Source organism: Folsomia candida, unplaced genomic scaffold (genome assembly GCF_002217175.1).
Source record: "Folsomia candida strain VU population unplaced genomic scaffold, ASM221717v1 Fcan01_Sc037, whole genome shotgun sequence".
Taxonomy (NCBI): Eukaryota; Metazoa; Arthropoda; class Collembola; order Entomobryomorpha; family Isotomidae; genus Folsomia; species Folsomia candida.
In genome coordinates this window covers 924,261-946,956 of record NW_019091229.1, presented here as the reverse complement: position 1 = coordinate 946,956, position 22,696 = coordinate 924,261, and the positions used below count along the sequence as shown (strand labels likewise).

At 37.5% G+C, this 22,696-nt stretch overlaps 5 protein-coding genes and 1 long non-coding RNA gene across 9 annotated transcripts; 1 reads left to right on the top strand and 5 right to left on the bottom strand.

Annotated features, from left to right (window-relative positions):
* Window positions 1–2,230: 2,230 nt before the first annotated feature.
* LOC118439483 lies at window positions 2,231–5,608 on the bottom strand. 4 transcript variants are annotated; one of them, XR_004837448.1, is made up of 4 exons: window positions 4,422–5,608; window positions 4,305–4,352; window positions 4,122–4,237; window positions 2,231–4,018 (listed from the first exon to the last, which is right to left on the bottom strand). It is a non-coding gene; the product is annotated as an uncharacterized LOC118439483 (long non-coding RNA). The 4 variants fall into 4 exon arrangements; XR_004837446.1 differs by having other exon boundaries at window positions 4,122–4,223; XR_004837449.1 differs by having other exon boundaries at window positions 4,122–4,223; window positions 4,305–4,348.
* Window positions 5,609–5,733: 125 nt separating this feature from the next.
* Window positions 5,734–8,428, bottom strand: LOC118439494. Its single transcript, XM_035860862.1, has 4 exons — window positions 8,123–8,428; window positions 7,965–8,038; window positions 7,792–7,879; window positions 5,734–6,830 (listed from the first exon to the last, which is right to left on the bottom strand). The coding sequence occupies exons 1-4, from the start codon at window positions 8,224–8,226 to the stop codon at window positions 6,305–6,307; spliced, it is 792 nt and encodes a 263-aa protein (XP_035716755.1). The 5' UTR covers window positions 8,227–8,428; the 3' UTR covers window positions 5,734–6,304.
* A 239-nt stretch (window positions 8,429–8,667) lies between these two features.
* LOC110861104 lies at window positions 8,668–13,657 on the bottom strand. The gene is made up of 7 exons (XM_022110215.2): window positions 13,510–13,657; window positions 13,259–13,386; window positions 13,088–13,175; window positions 10,082–12,124; window positions 9,863–10,005; window positions 9,696–9,783; window positions 8,668–9,522 (listed from the first exon to the last, which is right to left on the bottom strand). Exons 4-7 carry the CDS (start codon window positions 10,342–10,344, stop codon window positions 8,985–8,987), a joined length of 1,032 nt encoding a protein of 343 aa, XP_021965907.1. The 5' UTR covers window positions 10,345–12,124; window positions 13,088–13,175; window positions 13,259–13,386; window positions 13,510–13,657; the 3' UTR covers window positions 8,668–8,984.
* A 425-nt stretch (window positions 13,658–14,082) lies between these two features.
* On the bottom strand, window positions 14,083–17,352 carry LOC110861076. The gene is made up of 4 exons (XM_035860861.1): window positions 16,348–17,352; window positions 16,036–16,184; window positions 15,886–15,973; window positions 14,083–15,199 (listed from the first exon to the last, which is right to left on the bottom strand). The coding sequence occupies exons 1-4, from the start codon at window positions 16,608–16,610 to the stop codon at window positions 14,629–14,631; spliced, it is 1,071 nt and encodes a 356-aa protein (XP_035716754.1). The 5' UTR covers window positions 16,611–17,352; the 3' UTR covers window positions 14,083–14,628.
* Window positions 17,353–17,475: 123 nt separating this feature from the next.
* LOC118432899 lies at window positions 17,476–19,173 on the bottom strand. The gene is made up of 4 exons (XM_022110189.2): window positions 18,825–19,173; window positions 18,566–18,720; window positions 18,378–18,465; window positions 17,476–18,167 (listed from the first exon to the last, which is right to left on the bottom strand). Exons 1-4 carry the CDS (start codon window positions 19,064–19,066, stop codon window positions 17,597–17,599), a joined length of 1,056 nt encoding a protein of 351 aa, XP_021965881.1. The 5' UTR covers window positions 19,067–19,173; the 3' UTR covers window positions 17,476–17,596.
* A 460-nt stretch (window positions 19,174–19,633) lies between these two features.
* Window positions 19,634–20,794, top strand: LOC110861101. The gene is made up of 3 exons (XM_022110213.2): window positions 19,634–19,880; window positions 19,963–20,083; window positions 20,500–20,794. Exons 1-3 carry the CDS (start codon window positions 19,770–19,772, stop codon window positions 20,730–20,732), a joined length of 465 nt encoding a protein of 154 aa, XP_021965905.1. The 5' UTR covers window positions 19,634–19,769; the 3' UTR covers window positions 20,733–20,794.
* The last annotated feature ends 1,902 nt before the right edge of the window (window positions 20,795–22,696 follow it).

Here is a 22,696-nt window from a genome sequence, read left to right as displayed (position 1 = left end):
ATTTTTGCAAAATATTTCTTTAATCTGAAACTAGGCATGGAGGTTAAAAATGAAGTCTGCACTGTAGAAATTTAACTTATAATTTTTAAAACTTATAAAATTGTTGCGAATTCTAGAAAAAGTAGAAAAAACCCCGTTATTTTTAATATATAAATATTACCCGGTACCCGGCCGGGTAGCCGGGTACCCGGCAAAAATTTGAGGCCGAGTACCGGGTAGCCGGGTACCGGGTAGTACTACTACCCGGGGCAACCCTATTTTAAATTACTACATTTTTAAAAAATTCACCACGTGACACAAATATAAATATACATAGAGTCCCAATTAACGAGCCCAAGAAAATGGTGAAAAACTCCTATTACAGTGGACGTTTTTATATTTGTATTTTTATTACATATGTACACACAATTCTCACAAGTATAAATTATGATGACAGATGAATTATGACGTTAACAATTAGCAATATACATATTTAGCTTATCTACATAATTTTATGTAGAATTTCTTCCACAAATATTTAAATACCTACGCAAGGCGGACACTAGCGGAACTATAAATTTGGGGCCGGTAGGCACAGGTTCGTTGGGGGCCCCTGTCTCTGACCGATTTGACGAGACTTATAGAAATAGGAAAATTTTGCGGTTTTTTCGCACCCATAATTTGATTCAGTGCAAGGTTATTGTGTGCTGTTTGGTTAAACGACAAGGGCTTAATTAAAATATCGTTTCAATAATATCACGATTTCAACAATTGAATGTAGAACTGTCAGATTACACTCACAATTCAAGCGGTCTCGCTCCAATTTTGACGAAACCTTGCTAATTCGGAAAGCCTGGGTAAATAATTAAGCACGTGATTCAGGATTTTTCATAATGCTCAACTGACGGAATCCATGAGCGAGAATTTCCGTTTTTATCCCGAATTTTTTCTTGGGAGGGACATAAATACAGATTCTCGCTTACAGAGTCCGTCATAAATAAGTGGTCATGAATCGTTTTCTCCGGTTTTAAATTTGCTCGCACACTTAAACTAGCGTTCTTTAGCCTTTTCATAAAGGAGCGTGTTTTCTGAATTTTTAATACATTTTCAGTCAAAATTAGGATTTCTCATAACGTAATAAATTTTGCAGTTTTGATGCTACAGGGTCACAGATCCTATTTGCACAGTGACAAAAACTGACCAAACTCATAGGCGGATAAGGTTTTTTGTACTTCCGCAATTTTACTCTTAAAAAGTAGTTGTTTGGGGGGTTCTAGGTTGATTTGCATAAAGTTATTTTGCATAAGGGCCATATTGTCTAATCTTTATTGAATAAACACCTTTTCACATAACTGTACTTTTTACATAATTGGATATCACATAATTTTAGGATTGACTATACTCGTGTATGCAATAGCCAATGAGTCGCAGGTAATCTAGTATCATATATTACTAGTTAGATTTAACAACTCGATCTCTTTGTTCAAAGTAGGGATGATTATTCCTGGCGCAGACCGATTGAGAGCGTCTCTCTACCCTAAAGAAACTGGTGGAGTGAACTTATACCATCTGACCATTTCAGGGTTAGACATTCATCAATCCTAACATTTTGCTCATTTAAGTGGTTATTATTTTTCCGGTCAATATTTTTCTTCAGCTTATAATACATATTTCATGGAATACTTACAAGGAAACATACCGAGGTGTCCAACGAGTTAAGGGTCGACACCTATACCAAAATGACCACAATACATGACTTATTAAACAAACTGAAGGAATTTCCGTGTAAAATTCACTTTTCGTCACGTTGTGACTATATTTATGACGAGCGCATGACCAGCGGGTGGCCAGCGGGAGAGGTCGGCCGCTGAACGATCAGGTCGAAGAGAAGCGCTAAATTAGCGTGACTGGCATCCCCAATAAAGTAGCAAGAGAAAATCTTCTGACCCAAACTCAAATTGGAAAAGTTGTTAAAATATGCCAGCTGCATGTGAATTGCGCCATCAATAATAAACTTCAAGAAGAGGTCAAGAAATAGCAAAAGTTCACGCGAAAACAAACTTCAGCACGAAAATCTCTGGGAAAACGACCCAGTATGCAGCCGCATTAAAACAAAAGCTAGAGATTTCAATCATCCCTAATTCTCAGATACCTGTGACTGACATGTCAGTCACAGGTATCTGAGTGAAAAATCTAAAGGAGTGGCATCAGGACTTGCAAGTCCTGATGCCACTCCTTTACACTGCGACCCGTAAAACAAGGACACCTAAAATTTTTTCCAATTTCTCAAAGGCCCGTCAAAATATTTTTATGTTGCTTTCACCATTAAGTACTACGGTGCCTGGTAGCCTTGTTGCAAAGTTTCGTTAAAATTAGTGCAGGGGTGGAGAAGTTATCTAATAATATGGCAAAACCAGGTGGCTCGTAAAACAAGGACTGGTTTGGAATTATTTCCATTTTAGCCAGTAATTTTGTATTTTATCAATTCTTTTTCACAACAATACTCAATCTATCTACCCACTTTATTGATATCAGAAAGAAATCGACATTCATTGACCCCACGAGCCTATTGACAACACTAATTGGCACTTAATCTCGTGCATCAGTGATTCCTTGTTTTTGTTCGGAATCTGTTGAACACTGCCGAGTATTAGCATCCCTAATATCCCTAAACTAATATCCCTAAATACTTTCAATCTGATTTAGATCCAAACACCTCAATGGCTAAGGCAGAATGTCGATATCGTTGTCTTGGGACCATTTCATTGATCACCGAGGCGCATTATATTGGGTATTATCTTGTTAAGACTGCCATTTTTTCTTCCGAATTTTTGTTTTAGTGGAAGAAATTAATCTTCTGAAATGACGTGATAAACTTGTGAGTTCAAAAAAGTCGGAACAACACGACATTGGACCCCATTGCATAAACCCCCTGATCGTGACACCAGCTCCCCCGCGCTGTCTGTGGTAAAGTGAGGTTTTGTTTCCTAAGGTCATGAAAATGATACATATTCCTCTCAGGACCAGAGCTGAGACAATCCAGATTAGGGATTGGTGGATTGGCAATCCGGATTAAGGATTAGTCAATCCCTAATCCCTAATCCAAGCTTTGAAAATATTGAAAATAATCCACCAATCCCAATCCCGAAAAAAAATCATTCAAATCAATCCCCAATCCAGCAAAAATTTCCAAGCTCATCCCCAATCTGGATTGGTCATAGATCTTGGATTAGTTTTGAATTGTTTTTCACCTGCGCGTTTCAAATTTCCCTTAAAATTACCCAGTGCATTTGACTTTTTAAATTTGTTTACACAAACAGAACCGGTTAACTACTTAATGTGTTGTTATTACAGCTCAAAAATGATTTAAACTGGTTTAAAATAGGTTTCTTTTACTTCATTTTTTGACGTGAAATGATAAAAACATTGTTAAAAAATGAATTAGAAAACAAAACATTAACACAAAATCCTTAAACTTGAAATTAATTGGTTAATCGATACTGCTATATTTTTGCACAAAAATTAACCTCTGTCTGATGAACTGGTTAATGTGCTGTTGTAATAATATGATAATTTAACATTAATGTGCTTAACAAATTTTCTTTCAATTTTTCATTCCCTTTACTTTCTTTTTTGTAGGGTGAAATCATAAAAAAACGTTAAACAAATTTATTAAGCAAAATAGCAGTGAAAAATAATCCTCAATCCTGAAACTAATCCAGATTGGCCAATCCCTAATCCCCAATCCAAATAAATTTTGTAAAGTAATCTAATCCGAAACCAATCCAATCCCCGAATCCATGCTTAATTCTAATCCCCAATCTAATCCAAAAATTTTGGTGTCCAATCCCCAATCCGAAATCCGAGCAAAAAATCAACTAATCTCCCAGCTCTGCTCAGGACAATCCAATGTGAATCGGCTTTGTCCATAAATATGGTGTTGCTCGATTCAGGGGTCCACAACATTCAATCTTTTGCCCACTGCGATTGAGCATCTTTGTGCTTCCGGAAAAGCTCACGCTTCTTGTTTATTTTCCTTCTGCGGAAGATCGGGCAAGCACACCGGACTTTATTTATCGTTGATTGCGCTGAGAGGAGCTTGAAAACCAATTTAGTCTGGTTTGCAACCACAAAGGAGTTACCTGAGCGACGGAGAATGATGGATTTTTCTCTGTGCATCATCTGAGGCATGCCTTCTTGCTTGTGTGTTCCAACGGAAGTGGTCCCCTCGGCCTTGGACGTTACTACGGAATGTCACCTGAGAATTAAGGGCTTCGCAATTTTCGATGTACTCCACCTATCTGCAAATAAAGCTTCTACCTTACCATTTTGCCACATGGCCTGGAATTTACCCCTCGCCTTGGCATACCTGCCTAAGAAAAAGTTTAATTTACACCGACCATAGACCAAAATATCACAAATATACTTATACTTATACTCACAAATATATTTACTGATGATATAATTTCCGGCCCAAAGTCAATTTATTTCACCCAGTGGAATAACAAACATCCTGTTTTTTGGGACATGTCCTTGTTTTATGGGTCACCTGAATTTTACTTTTTGTAGATTCCCAAGTAGTATGATTATGAACCAAGATCAAAAGTTGCGACAAGACTACTACCCACCGTAGGACTTAATGGCGAAAAGAACGTGTAAATATTTTGGAGGTCATTTGAGATATTAAAAAAAATAATAGGTGTCCTTGTTTTACGGGTCGCAGTGTAGATTTTTAGTGGGTTTAGACTAATAAAACCATAGATTCATCTCGGTCGAGCTCTAGTTTTTTTTGGTGTTTCGGAAAAATCTTCAAGACGAGTTGAAGAAGATTGCCCTCCAAAATATAGGAAAAGTAATGAATTTGGGAAAAACAGCGATATAGGCTGGTTAGCCAAAGGTCTGAGGAACGCATTCAACAATCGAAGTAAATTCATCGACGCAGAGTGAAGGTTTGAGGTCAATTTTAAAACATGTGCAAATACGATCTGTGATCCTCTGTACTTTAAACCCGAAAGAACATAAAAATGATTCCATATAACTTCCATGATGCTTCCAAGAACTCAAAATTACTTCCATAAAAGTGTAGAAATATTTTTCTAAAAACTTTTAAAGTAACAAACAATAAATTTTGAAAAATTAAAATTTGTGGTAAGTAAAGATTTAGCATTAATTAATGTAATTCTGTGCAAAAACGTTCTTCCATTCTTGAAATCGGTTAAAAATTAGGAAATTTATGTACATGTTGAAAATTCACAATTTTTAATGAAAATTTTTTCAAAAATTCCGCCGCGTAAAAACATTGTGAAAACGCGTGCCTTGAGGAAAATGGAAAAATATGGCGTTCTTCTTCGTGTGAACAATTTGAAATTTGTCAGGTCAAAATCGAAAAAAAGCACTTCATGTTAGATGACGAAAAAACACCATGCATTTTAAGTTCAACGAAATTATGATGGATTACATAAGCGAGAATGTGTATTTTTCTCGCGAGAGAGAAAAATATCACGGCAAACATGGAAATTCTCACGCTTAGATTCTGTCATAATTTCGTTTAAACTGAGCACTATGAAAAATCCTTAACTACACTCAAAACAAAACGGTGTCAATATATGACTTAACCGCCTTGGTTAGAATTGTGATTCCGAGTAGTAATGAATTTTTTCCGTCCGGTCATAACATTATAACTACCGGTATCAAAATCATCATAACTCGGATTCAACATTGTAACCAAGGCGGTTAAGTCATATATTGACACCGGCGGTGTTGATTAGACAAATTTTCATTTTGAGTGCACGTGTTTAATTATTTATCTAAGGTTATCTAATTATCATTGTTTCTTCAAAGTCGGAGCGAGGCCCCTGGCGTCGTTGCATTGAGTTTCAGTTTTTGCAGTTGCTATACGACTAATTGAGTTTAATGATCAAAGTAAATTTATCATTTTTAAACAAACTATAAAAAACGCCAGTATCATCCTGATAAGATTTGTGTCATTTCCTCGTCTTATCGGGTTCAATTTGCTACATTTAAAATATTTAAAACTACTGATAAAGTAAGATGATGCGCGCAAAGCCTGAAGAAAAATAACTAGCTAATGCCATAGCAGTGACTCCCATCTCAGCATTTTAAACTGAAAATTATGAAATAAAATTTGGCAGAATTTCTTAACATAATTTGAACTAGTTTAGATTTTTTAATGATCTACTGCAACGCTTGCCACTAACTTCGCCACTGCTAGACATGTAAATTTTTTTTTAATTCGGGGCAGCTACGGGGCCCCCACTCCGTGGGGGCCCCTAGGCAATGCCTACCCTGCCTACCCCTTGTTTCGCTAGTGAAGTGAATCCCCTAGGAAAAGGAATTCAGCAACTTCTTCAAGAGTAAACTGTGAGTACCGTTTGTTAAGTGCGGACCTTAACTTTGTCTCAATTTCTCCCCTGTTCTGATTAAGTTGGGTGTGAAAACAAGGGTGTAGATTAGCATTGAACACCTCCCAATCCACGGGACTTCTATTAATGTGAAAATTCGGACCCAAATTCAGATAAATCCGGTCAAATGATACCTCATGAATTGTCAAGGTTCTAATTGATACTCTACCCGAAACTATGTCGACGAAATGTGTCATCCCGACGATCCAATCGAGATTTTGCACCTCAAAGGTAGCCACTCCTGCCCCGCTAAAGCTTCCCGATGGCAGACATGAACTTGAAAAAGGGAATAAATCAAGATAACCCCGAATAACGTAGTCCCCCTGGAAGTAAAAGTTTCCCGCACGTCGAATTATCTGTCCGGTCCCGGCGCTTACGGCAAATCTACAATCCAAATCTAGCGTTGAAACGCCATGCGTGTAAAGGTTGCTGAAAAATTGATAGACAAAAAGTTTTTGGAAAGGTAAAATCTAAATCATTGATTCAATTTACTTAGGAAAAAAACTTAAGGTGACATTACTCCGTCATAAATTTGTAATCAGGGTAAGGAAAACCCCGGGGTTTTGCTATTGAAAACCCATACCCCGGGGTTTTACCTGGGTTTTGCGGGTAGTCGGGGTTTTGGGGGCAAACTGAGTCAGTGTCTCATGTATTAAGTTCAAAAATTACTGAAAAAAATCAGTTTTTGAGTAATTTCGCAACAAAACTGCTTATTAATTATATTTTAATAAGTAATTAATTTGTAGAATTGCTAGCAATGCCCTGTAATCATATTTTGTAAAATTTGAAAACCCCGACTTCCCCGACTACCCCGACTACCCGTGGGTATTGCTCAAATTTGCTACCCCAAAACCCACCAAAACCCCCAATACCCCAATACCCCAAAACCCACCAAAACCCCCAATACCCCAATACCCCAAAAACCCGGGGTAGCATACCCTGTTTGTAATCTCACTCTACCCTATTCAATATCTTTAAATGCACATTTCTAAAATGGCATTAATTTCATGGGTTTTGGGGTAAATACAACTTGTCATACTCCCCAGTTTTTTGGCAGAGCCAAACCATCGATTTGAAAAAAATTACCAATTCGTTTGCCATTTTTTGCACAGTATGAACTATGTACAAAAATCCTTAAAAATTAATCTGTAAAATTTTCTCAAATGCATAGTTTTCTAGTATCAAAAATTAGCCCTACATTATATTAGCATTTATCAAAAAGCCTAGAAATTTATGCAATTTTATGAACTTTGATTTGAAACATTCAACAGGGGTAAGTAACAGATCAATAATCTATCCCACATCAAATCATCATCCAATGGAACCTTAATCAACAGGGTTTAATTACAAGTACAAACTTGTCGCAAATATTTATTTAAATCATATTTACCTAAATGTACTCCCCTGAAACACCTCTAAAATTGGATGGAAGGTGGCGTTCAATGGGCCAGATAGACCTTCATAGACATCATCGACGCCTAAATATGCCGACAAAGTCAAAAAGTCAAAATCTCAAATTAACCCGGATAACATTCTTGTCTCATAAATATGTAGTTAATTTACAGCACGGCGTTGTGCACGGAGCTGATGTGGGGCGTCGTGTCATCGTCTGAATTGCTGTGGTCGTGATTGGTGGTCTGTAAAATACACAAGTTTAGCAAATGCTGAAACATTTGATTTCATACAATTTTCAAGTGTTCGTTTAATCTGTAACTGTCCACCTGCATTTTGCACTTTTAACCTGATCCCACCCACGCATTCTGGCACATTTTCTGGCAGATTGCACGCCATAATGGAAACATCCCAAAACCGATCGGCCTGGCATTCCCGTAAAATTGGGCCCGCACCAGAGTTGCACTCCCAGAAAAATTTGCAATCCGGATGTGGCGAATATCGCTCCCCATCGCTGCAAATCTCCTGCCCTGTCACACACCTTAAGAATTCTGTGGTACCGAATACGACCACGATTAGAAGGGTTACTCGATGTCTTAATAATTTGCCCATTTTTATATATCGATTTTGCACAAGAATTAGTTTGTATTAAATTGCGTCAAGAGTAAGGTTAATGATACATATGTTTATTAAAGCTAAAAATTAGAAGTGTGTATGCAGATCCACTAATTTATACTGAGGATTGGGTCTTCACCACTTCAAACGATAAGATTATACAGAAGTAATTATAATTGATTAGTATGCATTTAGATATTGGTGGATAAAATTATTATTACGAAACCTTGCTTGATAACCGTGTGGTACAAACAATTTATAATAACAATAATCCCTCACTTATTTATTTGCATACGCAGAGTCCACTCGAACACTAATTTAACATTACTATTTATTGTAACTTGTTTAATGCAAGATTTAATCAAATAATCGATTAATGATTAACGCCAAACATGCCCCGTTGGCAGGTTCAATATAAATATGTAACAAGCTTAAATTTACAAGAATTATGACATATTATTTAACAATTTTCGGATTCAACTAAGAATAAATAGTTAGTACTCTATCAAATTTAACACAAATTGATGGGGTTCTAGTTCCCCAATTGATGGGCAGCATTCTTCAAATTCTAATATTCTAAACAATTGAACAAGGCGCACAATTCCTATCGAAAAGAAATTCGGCAACTTCTATAATAGTAAACCGCTCATACCTATCGTTAAGCGCGGACATTAATTTTGTCTCAATTTCCCCCCTGTACTGATTAAGTTGGGTGTGAAAACAAGCATGTAAATTAGCATTGAATACCTCCCAATTCACGGGGTTTCCATTGATGCGAAAGTTTGGCCCCAAATCCCGATATATCCGGTCGAACGATATCTCATGAATTGTCAAGGTTCGAATTGATACTCTACCCGAAATTATGTCGGTAAATTGTGTCGTCCCGACAAGCCAGTAGAGATTTTCCACTGAAAACGTAACTACTCCGGTCCCACTAAAGTTTCCCGATGGCAGACATGAACTTGAAAATGGGTTTAAGTCAAGATAACCCTGAATATCGTAGTCCCCCTGGAAATGATAGTCTCCCGCGCGTCTAGTTATCTGTCCGGTCCCGGCGGGTATAGGAAACCTGCAATCCAACTCCAACGTTGAAACGCCATGCGTGTAAAGGTTGCTGAAAAAATAGATCAAAATATAAGATGCTAGGCAATTTAGGTACTTATCTATGTACGTTTGACGCCAAAATTTTAATGGGTGATTCATTTACATAAAAAAACGCTCACTTCATCAACAAGGTTAAATTACAACCTTACAAAATAAAAACTACTGTTACTTGGCAACACGTACCTGTATTCACTTCCCTCATCCAACTGGACGATTGGGTGAAAGGTCAGGTTCAAGGGCCCAGAAAGACCATCATGGACATCATCGATGCCTACATAACGCGTCAAAATCTCGATAAAAATCATGATTGTCAAGATGTCTCATTATCGCCAGATGCATATGCAACTTACAGCATGGTGTGGTGCACGGAGCTGCAGTAGGTCGTCGCGTCGTCGTAGTTGGACGAATAGTCGTAGTTGATGGTGTAGTTGTCGCCCGTGTCGTCATAGTTGGTCCCGTTGTGGCCGGAATTGTTGTGTTGGTGATGGGTGGTCTTTTAAAATAGGTAAAACTTAAGACATAATTTGCATGAAATTTTAAACACGAGTACAATTTTTCACCCAACTAACCTGGTCCCACCTACACATTCTGGCACATTTTCTGCCAGATTGCACGCCGTGATTGCAACATCCCAAAATAAATCGGCCGGGCATTGCCGTAAAATCGGGTCCCCACCAGAGTTGCAATCCCAGTAAAATTTGCATTCCGGATGTGGCGAATATCGCTCCCCATCATTACAAATCTCCTGCCCTGTCACACACCCTAAAAAACCTACTGCACTGTACACTGCCACGATAACAAGGGTTACTCGATATTGTAATAACTTTTCCATTTGTGTGGATGCACCAATTTCAGGCAGAGATTAGCATAATATAAATTACTCTAAAGAGTATCGTAAATTATTAAATGTACATACTGGATACTTAAATGGCTTGTGTACATTTAAACACATTTACATACACATTTACAATAAGTACGATAATTTACCAAGGATTGGGTTTTCCCCCCTTCAATAGACGTGGTCAAAATTATAATTGAGTAGTATGTAAATATCGGTGGATAATGTTATTATGAAACGTTGCTTGATAACCATGTTGCACAAACAAACGCACAATAATAAGAATCCCCCATATTTATATAAGTATGCATTTGTGCATATCCACTCGAACACAACATGAGCACTGCTATGTATGTAAATATGTAATTGATTTCATCTCAATTTTAGTCAAATAATCAATTAATGTCGAACATGCCCTGTTGACAAGTCAAATTTGTATTAACACTCAAGTTCAACACACATTTACCCAATTAACTAATTATTGCAAAAATCACCCTGTCAATCAAATGAACTTTTTTATTTATCTATTTTTTCATCAACGCAACGCGACACAATAATTATTTTCTCAAACACAATATTCCACGTAACAAAATCTTTGAATAAATGCATAACAAGTTTTATTTATCAACATACATTAATATGTATGTACATCAACATATGTACGTACATACATATGCGGAAGAACGCTGTTGTAAACTTGTAAATACATATGTAAAGATGTATGTACATCATCTGCATTTCGTGGCGAGAAATTAGTACGAACATTTGTTATACTTATAAACTCACTGACACAACTAAACTGGAGGCGTCCTAACGTATGCTCTCCGATTTTGACACTATAGAGTCGATCGAGCACAAAATTAACTAATACATATGAAATTTGAAAAGGGCACGATCTCCCAACGCGCAGGATTGGCAGAGATACTTGCATTTAAAGAGGAGAAAACGCATGCGTTTATTGTGCACAGTAAATTTGGGAAGCAGAAAGTTTGCAAGTATTACCTCCATTTTGTGCACCCACATACATTGCAAATATCTCTGCCAAACGCGACAATTGGCAAATTTAATGTTAATCAAATTTGTGACCTACATATGTACTAATTGGGTCAAAATCTATGATGAAATATGTACACCCATCAAGAGACCTAAACTGTGAACTAGTTCCTTAAAAATTATTCGTTGTCGTGATTTTAATAACTATTGAAGGGCTGCAGTCCTCAAATTCAAACATTGTGGACAAACAGTCACGCAAGGCGGACATGCCCCGGCGAAAAGAAATTTACTAATTTCTACATGATCAAACTGTGAGTACCGTTCGTTAAGCGCGAACTTTAATTTTGTCTCAATTTCCCTCCTGTACTGCTTAAGTTGGGTGTGAAAACAAGAATGTAAATTAGCATTGAATGCCTCCCAATCCACGGGACTACCATTAATGCGAAAATTTGGCCCTAAATTCAGATAAATCCTGTCGAACGATATTTCATGAATTGTCAAAATTTGTATCGTTAATCTATCCGGAACTTGGTCGAGGGAAAATGAAATTCCTACGATCCAATCGAGATTTTGCACCTCAAAGGTAGCCACTCCTGCCCCGCTAAAGCTTCCCGATGGCAGACATAAACTTGAAAAAGGGAATAAATCAAGATAACCCCAAATATCGTAGTCCCCCTGGAAATAAAAGTTTCCTGCACGTCGAATTATATCTCCCGTCCAGCTGCTTACGTTAAAAATGCAATCCAAGTCTAACGTTGAAACGCCATGCGTGTAAAGGTTGCTGGAAAAAATTGATCAGAATATAAACATGATGTAAGTACGCTTCTTGCTAAAATTTAAATTGCTGATTCAGAGGTCGACGCCGACCAATTTTCGGCGGCGGCGGCGCCAGTTTTTGGTGATTTTTCAGCGGCGTCGCAATGTTAGAGGAATAGGAAATCAAATTTTTCGTCGGCGGCGGCGCGTAAAATTCATCGGCGTATGGCGGCGCGGCGGCGTGAGATCGGCGGCGTCGACCTCTGTGCTGATTTAATTCTCATAATGGAGCTCTCCCGGCACTCTCTCCTACCATTAGATTTTGACAAAATGGATGTCAGTTGATCATAAATTTAATTGATCTTAAATTCGCAAGAGCAACGAACGATCCCCCAATGCTCAGTTTGCCGAAATAGTTTGGCAGAAATAGTTATTGTTTCATACTAATAAAGTATGAAGAGTATTCTCCTCTTTTTAGTAAGAGGAGAAAATGGGCCATCATTTCGACAAATTTTAGGCTCCCCAAATTTAAAGCGCGTTTTCTCCTGTTCGGAATGAAATATATATCTCCTCCCTTGTGCATTGGCGGATCGCTGCTTTCAAAGCAATGCTTTTCCAAATTCAATATTAATTAAATTTATGATCGATTGACACTCATTTGTCAAAATTGGTAAGCATACGTCGGGGACCTCCATTTTCAGTTAAGGTAGAACATATATATAACCATAGATTTTTCATACTCTGCTGCTATGCAGATTTCTAAAATGGCGAACTCATTTTTGAGGAAATTTATTATAAATAATAGAAAATGAAGTAGCAATTTTTTCCAAATCGATAGTTTTGTACTACCAAAAATTAATCTAATTGTCTTTAGAGACATTGACCAGTAGAAGAGTCAAATTAGAATTCATGTCACACCAAAATCTAATTTGTACGAAATGACACCAAAGCATTTACGTAAATACATACATATGTACATAAATCATACCTAAATGTACTCCCCTGAAACACTTCTATGATTGGGGAGAAAGTGGCATTCAAATGTCCGGAAAGACCGTCATATACATCATTGACGCCTACATGTACATTCATAGTCGAAATCTCGCAAAACAATTATCCAGGATTATGTAAATTTGTATTAAATAATTAGTTTACTTACAGCACTGCGAGCCACACGGAGCTGCTGTGGGTCGTCGCGTCGTCGTGGTAGTTGGCCGTGTAGTTGTCGGTCGTGTCGTGGTAGTTGGGGTAGTCGTTGTCGGAGTCGTTGTCGTCGTGATGGGTGGTCTGTTATTCGAAATGGAAATGGGAACAAATTTCTACAAAATTTTTGACTTAATTGGCATGAAATTTTGAAACTAAATGATGGATTTGAACTGGAAACCACAAATTTAATACCCATGTACTAACCTGGTCCCACCCACGCAGTCTGGCACATTTTCTGGCAGATTGCACGCCGTTATGGCAACATCCCAAAATAAATCGGCCGGGCATTCCCGTAAAATCGGGTCCCCAACAGAGTTGCAATCCCAGTAAAATTTGCACTCCGGATGTGGCGAATATCGCTCCCCATCGCTGCAAATTTCCTGACCTGCCGCACACCCTAAAAAGTTTATTGTACTGAATACCGCCGTGATTAGCAGGATTACTCCGTGTTTTAATAATCTTCCCATTTTTATGTGACGATTAACTACGTACAGAGACTATTGTTTATTTCTCTAAATTTCCCTCAAGAGTAGGGTTAATAATAATTATGTTCAAAACTAAGGCTTGCACATAAATACACTAATTTACTGAGGATTGGATTTTTCCCACTTGAAACGACACGATTATAATTATATGTAAATAATTGAGTAGCATGTAAATATCGGTGGATCTGTCATTGCGAAACGTTGCTTGATAACCACGTCGTATAAACAATTGCATAACAACAAGAATCCCCACAGTATATTTATACACATAAATAAAGTCCTCTTGGCCACATACAACATGAACATAATTTATTTCATCCAGTTTTAATCAAATAATCAATTAATGTCAAACATGCCCCGTTGACAGGTTCAATTTGTTTTAATACGCAAACTTAATAGCATTTATCCAATTAACAAATTATTGTAAAACTCGCCATGTCAATCAAGTGAACTTTTTTACAAAAATACACATTCATCAACGCAATGCAATAATGGTTTTCTAAAAGAATAGATTCAGCATTCTTAAGAAGGCCTTTGAATACCTAATTAACAAATTTAATTTATCAACATAACCATGTATGTAATTTGAAAATGTTTGCAAAATCTTCAATAAATATTTCGCACAATTTGTCATTTGAAATAATACCTGAAGACGCCGAATCACGATTTCAAGATCGGCCACTGATCAGAGAACCAGTATTTTGAATTTATGACAAAATAAATAATTTTCAATAACTTGTACATATATGTAAACTTGTTAATCTATATACATCTACTGCTTTTATTTATTTTGTCATTACTACAAAAACATTGTCCACACCGAATCACATCAAAAACCCTAAAACAACATCCCTTTCTGACCAGATGTCATCATTACCGAGCAAATTGGACAGTCTCCCGCCGTAATGATAGCAATTACCTCTGCTAGCGTAAAGTATGAAAAAAACGGATTAAACGTCGACCTCAATTTTTCCTCCAATTCGACCTTATATTCCTCCAACTCGGTGGCGAAACAGGTCGGAAAATTCTCATTGAACGCGTCCCAGTCCACGGTTGACCCGCCAATTACGAATTCGGGACCGAAGTTGATAAAAAGCGAGTCAAACGTTAACGTCTGGATTGTCAGGGTGCGAATGTTGACACGATTCGTGATAAGGTTGACGATCAGTACGGCGCGCATGTGGGAGTCGAGATTGCCCATCTCGACGTAGGCGGCCCCCTGCCCGGTAAAATTTCCGGAGGGGAGGCAACCCTGGGTAAATGGGCGGAAGTCGAAGTACCCGTGCATTCCTGAGTATATTGTCTCCATGTAGAAATTCGGGACGCGGAGGCGCAACGTGGCTGTGAGGGTGATAATCACCAAAGAACATTCCCATCTCATCGTGGAGAAACCGGTGATTAATCCCCCACTGGTAATGGAGAATATTTTTTTTAATTTACAAACTTTCGGCATAATTTCCTAAAACTTAATTTTGACATAAATTCCCGTAAGAATTAATTTCTGCAATAAAGGAAAGTTTAAACAAATGATTCACATGACTTCGAAATTGATTCAGGGGAAAAATGCGTATGTATGTACACTCTAAGGAATCCAGTGTTACAATAGTATCAAGTTGTACACCCCTATGTATGCATATACTAAAGTGGTATTGATAATTAATACCGTGGGGTAACTGTGCGGTATTAATGTTTTTTTACCATACAGGTAGAAAATGCTTCGGAGTTTTTACCCGTATAATTTTAGTACCAAACGGTAGCATCTTTAATATCGAGAAATCAATGCTTGCCTGACTACACCGGATTTCTAACAGTGTAAGAATTAACTGAAATCTTTTTTCCAATGGAAACAAATCACAAATTTCGCATATGGGGTGGTCCATAAATTATGTAACGGAGAATGGGACTTTAAGGCTCCAAGGACATCGTGCCTATGTGACATATGTTAAAGTGAGGCTCTAGAAAAGCGCGATTTTTGCGTTACAGAATTCATGAACGGCCCCTACCCAGGAAAAACATAAGTTTAAAGCTTAAACTGGACAAGAAATAGGAAAATTTCAAAGTCTAAACACATATTTCGAGAAATGGATCCCCTTACTTGAGCATGCTTCCAGACAGAAAGCTCCATATCGGGTCTAAAGTAGGTTCGAAATACGTATTTCTAATCACCATCGTGTCATTCACACCTTTCAGAAAACGTAAAGTTATCAATTATTGTGATAATTAATTGTCTATCATCTAAACGTACAACAGGGTGTGGAACATGGCGTCGTCGTCGTGGGTGTGCTAGTGGTCGGCGTCGTAGTTGGTGTGGTCGTACTTGGTCGCGTAGTTGTCGGTCGGGTCGTCGTAGTTGGCCGGGTCGTTGTTGGAATTGTGGTCGTCGTGATGGGTGGTCTGTAAAATACGCAAGTTTAACAAATTCTAAAATGTTTAATTGTATACAATTTTAAAATTTTCGATCTTTCATTTAATTTGCAATTTAAAACCTGCAACATATTTTTTTTTGCACGACGAACTTCGTACCACATTTTAATTTCACATCTACATAATTACCAACCTGGTCCCACCCACGCACTCGGGCACATTTTCTGGCAGATTGCACGCCGTTATGGCAACATCCCAAAATAAATCGGCCGGGCATTCCCGTAAAATCGGGTCCCCAACAGAGTTGCAATCCCAGTAAAATTTGCAGTCCGGATGTGGCGAGTATCGCTCCCCATCGCTACAAATTTCCTGCCCTGTCACACACCCTAAAAAATGTAGTGTACTGCATACAACCACGGTTAGGAAGGTTACTCGATATTTTAGTAATTTTCTCATATTTACTTATTTCGTATCAAGATTACAATTTTAATTGTCCTCAAGTACGGTTACTAATAACTATATGTATGTATTGGACACTAAAAATTGCACATGTGTAAATAAATACAAGAGTTTATTGAGAATTGGGTATTTCCCACTTCAAAAGACATGATTATAATTATAATTGAATAGCTTGTATGTAAATATCGGTAAACGAAATTACTTATTATTACGAAACGCTGTTTGATAACCATACGTCGTAAATACAGATATGTACAAATATCAATTGCATAACATGAAATCCCCGCAGTACCGAGTCCAACTACGGAATTAATATAATTTTACTCAATTGCTGCTAAACACGGCTCATCAGTGACAAGTGCAATTTACTTTACAACTTGACTGTCAAAATAGTAAAGATAACTCAGGATTCAATTACAAGGTGAAGTGCATATACAAAACCCACCTGTCAAATAGATAAATCATACACGTGTCAATTATGTATTAAATCAAGTAAATAATTCCCATCATCATATTTACATAGCAAACATATTATTATTGAAGCAATTAACGCAGTCATTTATAACTTGTAAAATCCGTTAAATTTTGGTAGAGTGATTTTACACACTTTGACAAAACGAAAAGGCGTACTTGATCTGATTATAGTAAGTTTAGAAAAATTTGAAAGCTAATTTTAATAAGAAATATTTGAAAAATTTTGTAAAAGTTTGTAAGTTCATAGAATTTACAAAGTTACCAAGGCCTACGGGAATTGACCAAGGAATTGCGTTTTCTGCATAAAAGCCAATTTTTATTTGGTTCTTATGAAGATATGCTTTATACGATTTGATACATGAAAAATGTGTGGTTTTAAAAATTAATATAAATCTTCTTTCCATTTCCTCATTATTTATTTATTACAGATAAATATACTTCTAAACACAACCAAAAAAATAAATTACACAACCCTCTCACATTACCCCACCTACGAAATAATCCTTATTCTAAAACAACAATCCTTTCTCCCCAGCTTTACTCATGAACGAACAAATTGGACAATCTCCGCTCGAAACTAGGTCGAAAAACTCTTGCAGCGTAAACTGTGTAATGATACCATTCAGCGAGACCATCACCTTTTCCTGCAGCTGACCCTTATGCGTCGCCAGCTGGGTGGCGAAACAGGTCGGGAAATTCTCATTGAACGCGTCCCAGTCCACGGTTGACCCGCCAATTACGAATTCGGGGCCGAGATGGATAAAAATGGAGTCAAAAGTCAAGCCTTCAATGGTCAGGGTGCGAATGCTGACGACATTCGTGATCAGGTTGACGTACAGCTGGACGCGCATGTTGGAGTAGAGATCAGTCACCTCGAAGTAGGCGGCCCCCTCCCCGGTGAAATTTCCGGAGGGGAGACATGCCTGGGTAAATGGGCGGAAGTCGAGATATCCGTTCATTCCCGAGTACATAGTCTCCAAGTAGAAATGCGGGACGCGGAGGCGTAACGTGGCCGAGAGCGTGATAACCGTGACGTCACATTGCCAATCCATGGTGGAGAAACCGGTCATAAATCCACCCCTGAAATTTTTGGAAATGTTCAAAGTTATTTGAATGTTTGTAGGTAAAATATTTTTCTAAACATAATTTTTGAAATGTCTCAAGCACGCGAGCAAATGGGACAAACAAGACGCGAATTCAACCAGGTTTTGCACCAAGTGAAAGTGCAATAATTTTTAGAAAAACATGAAATTTAAAATTTTTGAGCAAAAAACTTCATAAAATGCTTACTCTAGTCTGCTCCCATTAAGACATTTCCACATTGGGTCGAAATTCGGTTCAAAAGGCATACTTCCAATGTCCGCATAGTCATTCAAACCTTTGAAAAAATACGGAAATAACATTCCCAATTAATAAAATATTTTGCCCACTACATATATTAAATTAAATTTCGATTAAATAAGTATGTAACTACTTACAACACGGTCTTGGACACGCCGTCGTTGTCGTTGGGGTCGTCGTGGTGGGTCTTGTTGTCGTCGTTGTTACAGTTGTCGTTGGAATAGTGGTCGTCGGTCGTGTCGTGGTTGTGGGGCGGGTCGTCGTCGGAATTGTGGTTGTTGTGATTGGTGGTCTTTTAAAAAAAGGAATACATTTCTATGAAATTTTTAAATTATTTGAATACCATAAAATTTGCTAATTTTTTTGAACTGTTTATTAATTTGCACATCTACTAACCTTGTCCCACCCACACACTCTGGCACATTTTCCGGCAAATTACACGCCGTGATTCTAGTATCCCAAAACAGATCTGCCGGGCATTCCCGCAAAACCGGTTCCGCCCCGGAGTGGCAATCCCAGTAAAATTTGCACTCCGGATGTGGCGAATATCTCTCCCCATCACTGCAAATTTCCTGACCTGTGCTAAACCTTAAAGCCAGTAGCAAGGTCACAGTCAAGGTTACCCAGGTCATCGTCATCTTAATAAAAAAAATCAATGTCTGGCAAAATTTAACCAACTGACGGCACCCCAGACTAAATTATTATTGAGCTAAATTTGCAAACCGGGTAGCCATCTGTAAGGTAGGGCTCATTTATATTTATAAGTTACCTGATGCAATTCACCCTGGATTTCCCAGACATGCACGGATAACCTTACGTAATTATTTTACGTTGTAACCTTGCCTCGTGTATGCATTTGTGTACATTTTTATAACGGAATATTCAAATGACTTGCATAATGAATCAGGGGCAACAAATTGGTGGGGACATTTCATCAATCTTATTAACCTATTGGGCTACATGCCCGGTAAATTTATGGTCCCCAACTCTAATACGCAGGGCTTGATTGATCCAATCACTTCACGATTGCTTAACAACATTTAATTTATTTTGAATTGACACCCCTCAAGATAACTTGTTACCAAATACATATGTACATAAATAAGCTTGTACCTTGTTATATTAATTTTTTGAGCATAACAAAGCAATTGACTTTGGTCAACTCGATTGCATAAATACAGACATAAAATTGAGTCATATCGGGAATTCCGACCACTTGTCCATAAATTCACATAATACAGGTTGCTTAAATGGTACAGAGTTCCAGTTGCTCCCAAGCTGTCAGTCACACCTTAATTTCCTTCATAAATATTTACCTTGAAAATATTTTAATTCGACAAAATGAATTCAAAAATCGCGCTCTTCTTAATTTTAAATGCTTTCACGTTAGCCTCTAGTTTGGAGAGTATTGGGGATTTTGAGGGAAAATTTTATTGGATTGAGCCCGTCCATGTGAGAGACTGAATTTTATAAAAATTACATACGCAAAATTTACGCGAGACATTAAATTATGTAAATATGCTTTTCATTTTAGATGAACTACACCGCTGCGAACGCTTTTTGTCAACGTTTCGGTTGGGCGCTCACGACGGTGGAAGGAGCGGCAGAATTTGCCTATTTAAAAACCACCATTGCCGGGCATACGGATGGAAATGGTATGTACTGCATTTTTTATAAAATTTGAGGATATTAATTGATTAAAATTGCGAGAATATTTGTCCTAAAATCTGTGCATGCCGAGTAGAAACCATGGTATTGAATTCTGCAGTAATTGACAAAAGCTTGACGCATATTTTATCCTGTATAAGTTTTCTTACATAATCCTGCAAAAAAAATTCTATAGGTTATATTTTGCAGAACAATGTGTGTATAATTATGGACAAATCTCCCTGTATAAACCCTTTCTGCAGAAAATCTGAAAATTTCTGCAGTTAAGCTGTACTCTGAACTTTGAACATAATTCGCATGTTTAAATTTGTGCGGCATAATAAATAGCTTAGAAATTTACACAACTTTTTAGAAATTTCAATTATGTAAACATTTACAAACAATCTAAATTTCCTATTTTTAGCTTTTTGGACGTCCGCGACAAGTAATGTGACGCATTACTGGGGCGGCGGTACGGGTGCGGTCCTCCCCCCGGCAACCTACCCGGTTGTTGTGGAGCCCATGTGCGTCGTATTCTGGGGACCGGCCCTTTTCGCGCATCCCTGCATCGGCGGCCCCACCCTCCAATACTTCCCCCTCTGCCAGATGAGAAACGCCTTCGCAGTCAAAGACGTCGAACTTGTGGAACAATATTAAATTTTGCATAGTATAAAAATGTAAATAAAATTTCTATTAAAAAACTATTATTTTATTGCGGATTTAATGTTCATATTTTGCACTTGCAAAAGTAACATATATTTTTTTTAAATTAACGTAATTTATGTAGATGTTTTCCTTCCTGAGATCGGAACTGAATTGTGCATAAAGCTAAATTTGTGGAGATTTATTTGGTTTTCTTTTTATTTAATACACAAAATGGCTTGCACAAAATACAGAATGAAGTATGCAGAATTGTGACCAACTGTTAGAATTATGACGCCAACGACTTGAATTTCGTGTTGGACGAAATTTTATTACATCGGGAAGCAATTCCTTCGATGTGTTCAAATATATAAGCATGTATGTAAGTATTTACATATCTACACAAATATATTGCGTAACTCTGTAATAAAAAAAACAAGTAAGCATATTGATTTCTGTCAAATCAGAACAAATTAGATTAATCTTGTCGCTCAATTAATTGTTTTACTAAATGATACAATCAATCACTCGAAGATTCCGTAATGAAAATGCTAAGGACGACAGGGGGAACTATTTGCATATGTACATATGACAGTTTACATATACTTAGGTATATATATTATAAGTATAATTATGCAAGGTAATATAATTAATTATCTTGCCAAACCTAGTCTGGGAAATCCAGACTAAATTGAAATCAAACCACTTATGCATGCAAATGCCGATAAATGAGGACAATATCATGGTTACCTGACGCATAATAAATTAGTCCGTGGTCCGACTACATATGTTGTACAACTTTTAGAAGGACTTAAATACTCGATTTCAATTTTCTTAAAATGTCAAAGATCTCAGACTTATTGTTGGTCAAGACCTTGATAGCTTTTAGCATTACCATAGCTATCTCACTGGGTGTGGCAGGTCAAGAAATTTGCAGTGATGGGGAGCGATATTCGCCACACCCGGATTGCAAATTTTACTGGGATTGTAACTCCGGTGGGGAACCGATTTTACGGGAATGCCCGGCCGATTTATTTTGGGATGTTGCCATAACGGCGTGCAATCTGCCAGAAAATGTGCCAGACTGCGTGGGTGGGACCAGGTTAGTTGTAACTACAAATCAAATTTGCTATTCCTAAAACAATTTTATGAAATTTTAGATTTTTTGCAAATTATGTAATCCTGGAATTTCATAAAAATTTAATGTGTTCTTATTTTACATAACAGACCTCCCATCACGACCACAACAATTCCGACGACGACCCGGCCAAAGACGACGACGCGCCGGACGATTTGATGGAGATTGGAAATACACGTTTCGAACCGAATTTTGACCCGATTTGGAGCGCCCTGCCTGGAAGCATGCTTGAGTAAGGGGATACAGTTCATGAAATATTTAGACTTCGAAATTACTTTGAAATTATTTTTTAAAGTTTACGCGAAATTTTAGCTTTATTTTAATGCCATACAATCGGAGTATTAATTACTTGTATTTTCGCATCGCAACAAAATTTTGGAAAACAATTTTTAGCCAAATATTACTTACAAAAATATATAGTCCTGGAGATGCGGAACTTTCACAAATATTTAAACCACAATTTTTTGCTAACTTTATTTTTTTATGATTGCTAACGATACGAATTCGTAATGAATACCCCCAATAATTTCAGCGTGGTAAAAGCAAAGTTTAACAAATTTTCCGTGGACGAATAAGTTTCCTTTTGTAACAATTCACTTTATGGGAATTTAAAAATTAAATTTTAGGAAATCTATGCTGAAATTTATCGAATTTTTCAAAATTTCAGTGGTGGATATATGACTGGTTTCTCCACCATGAATTGGCAATGTGTCGTAACGAGTATCACGCTTACTCCCACGTTTCGCCTCCGCGTCCCGAATTTCTACCTGGAGATGGCCTACTCAGAAATGAGCGGGTATTTCGACTTCCGTCCATTCACCCAGGGTTGTCTCCCCTCCGG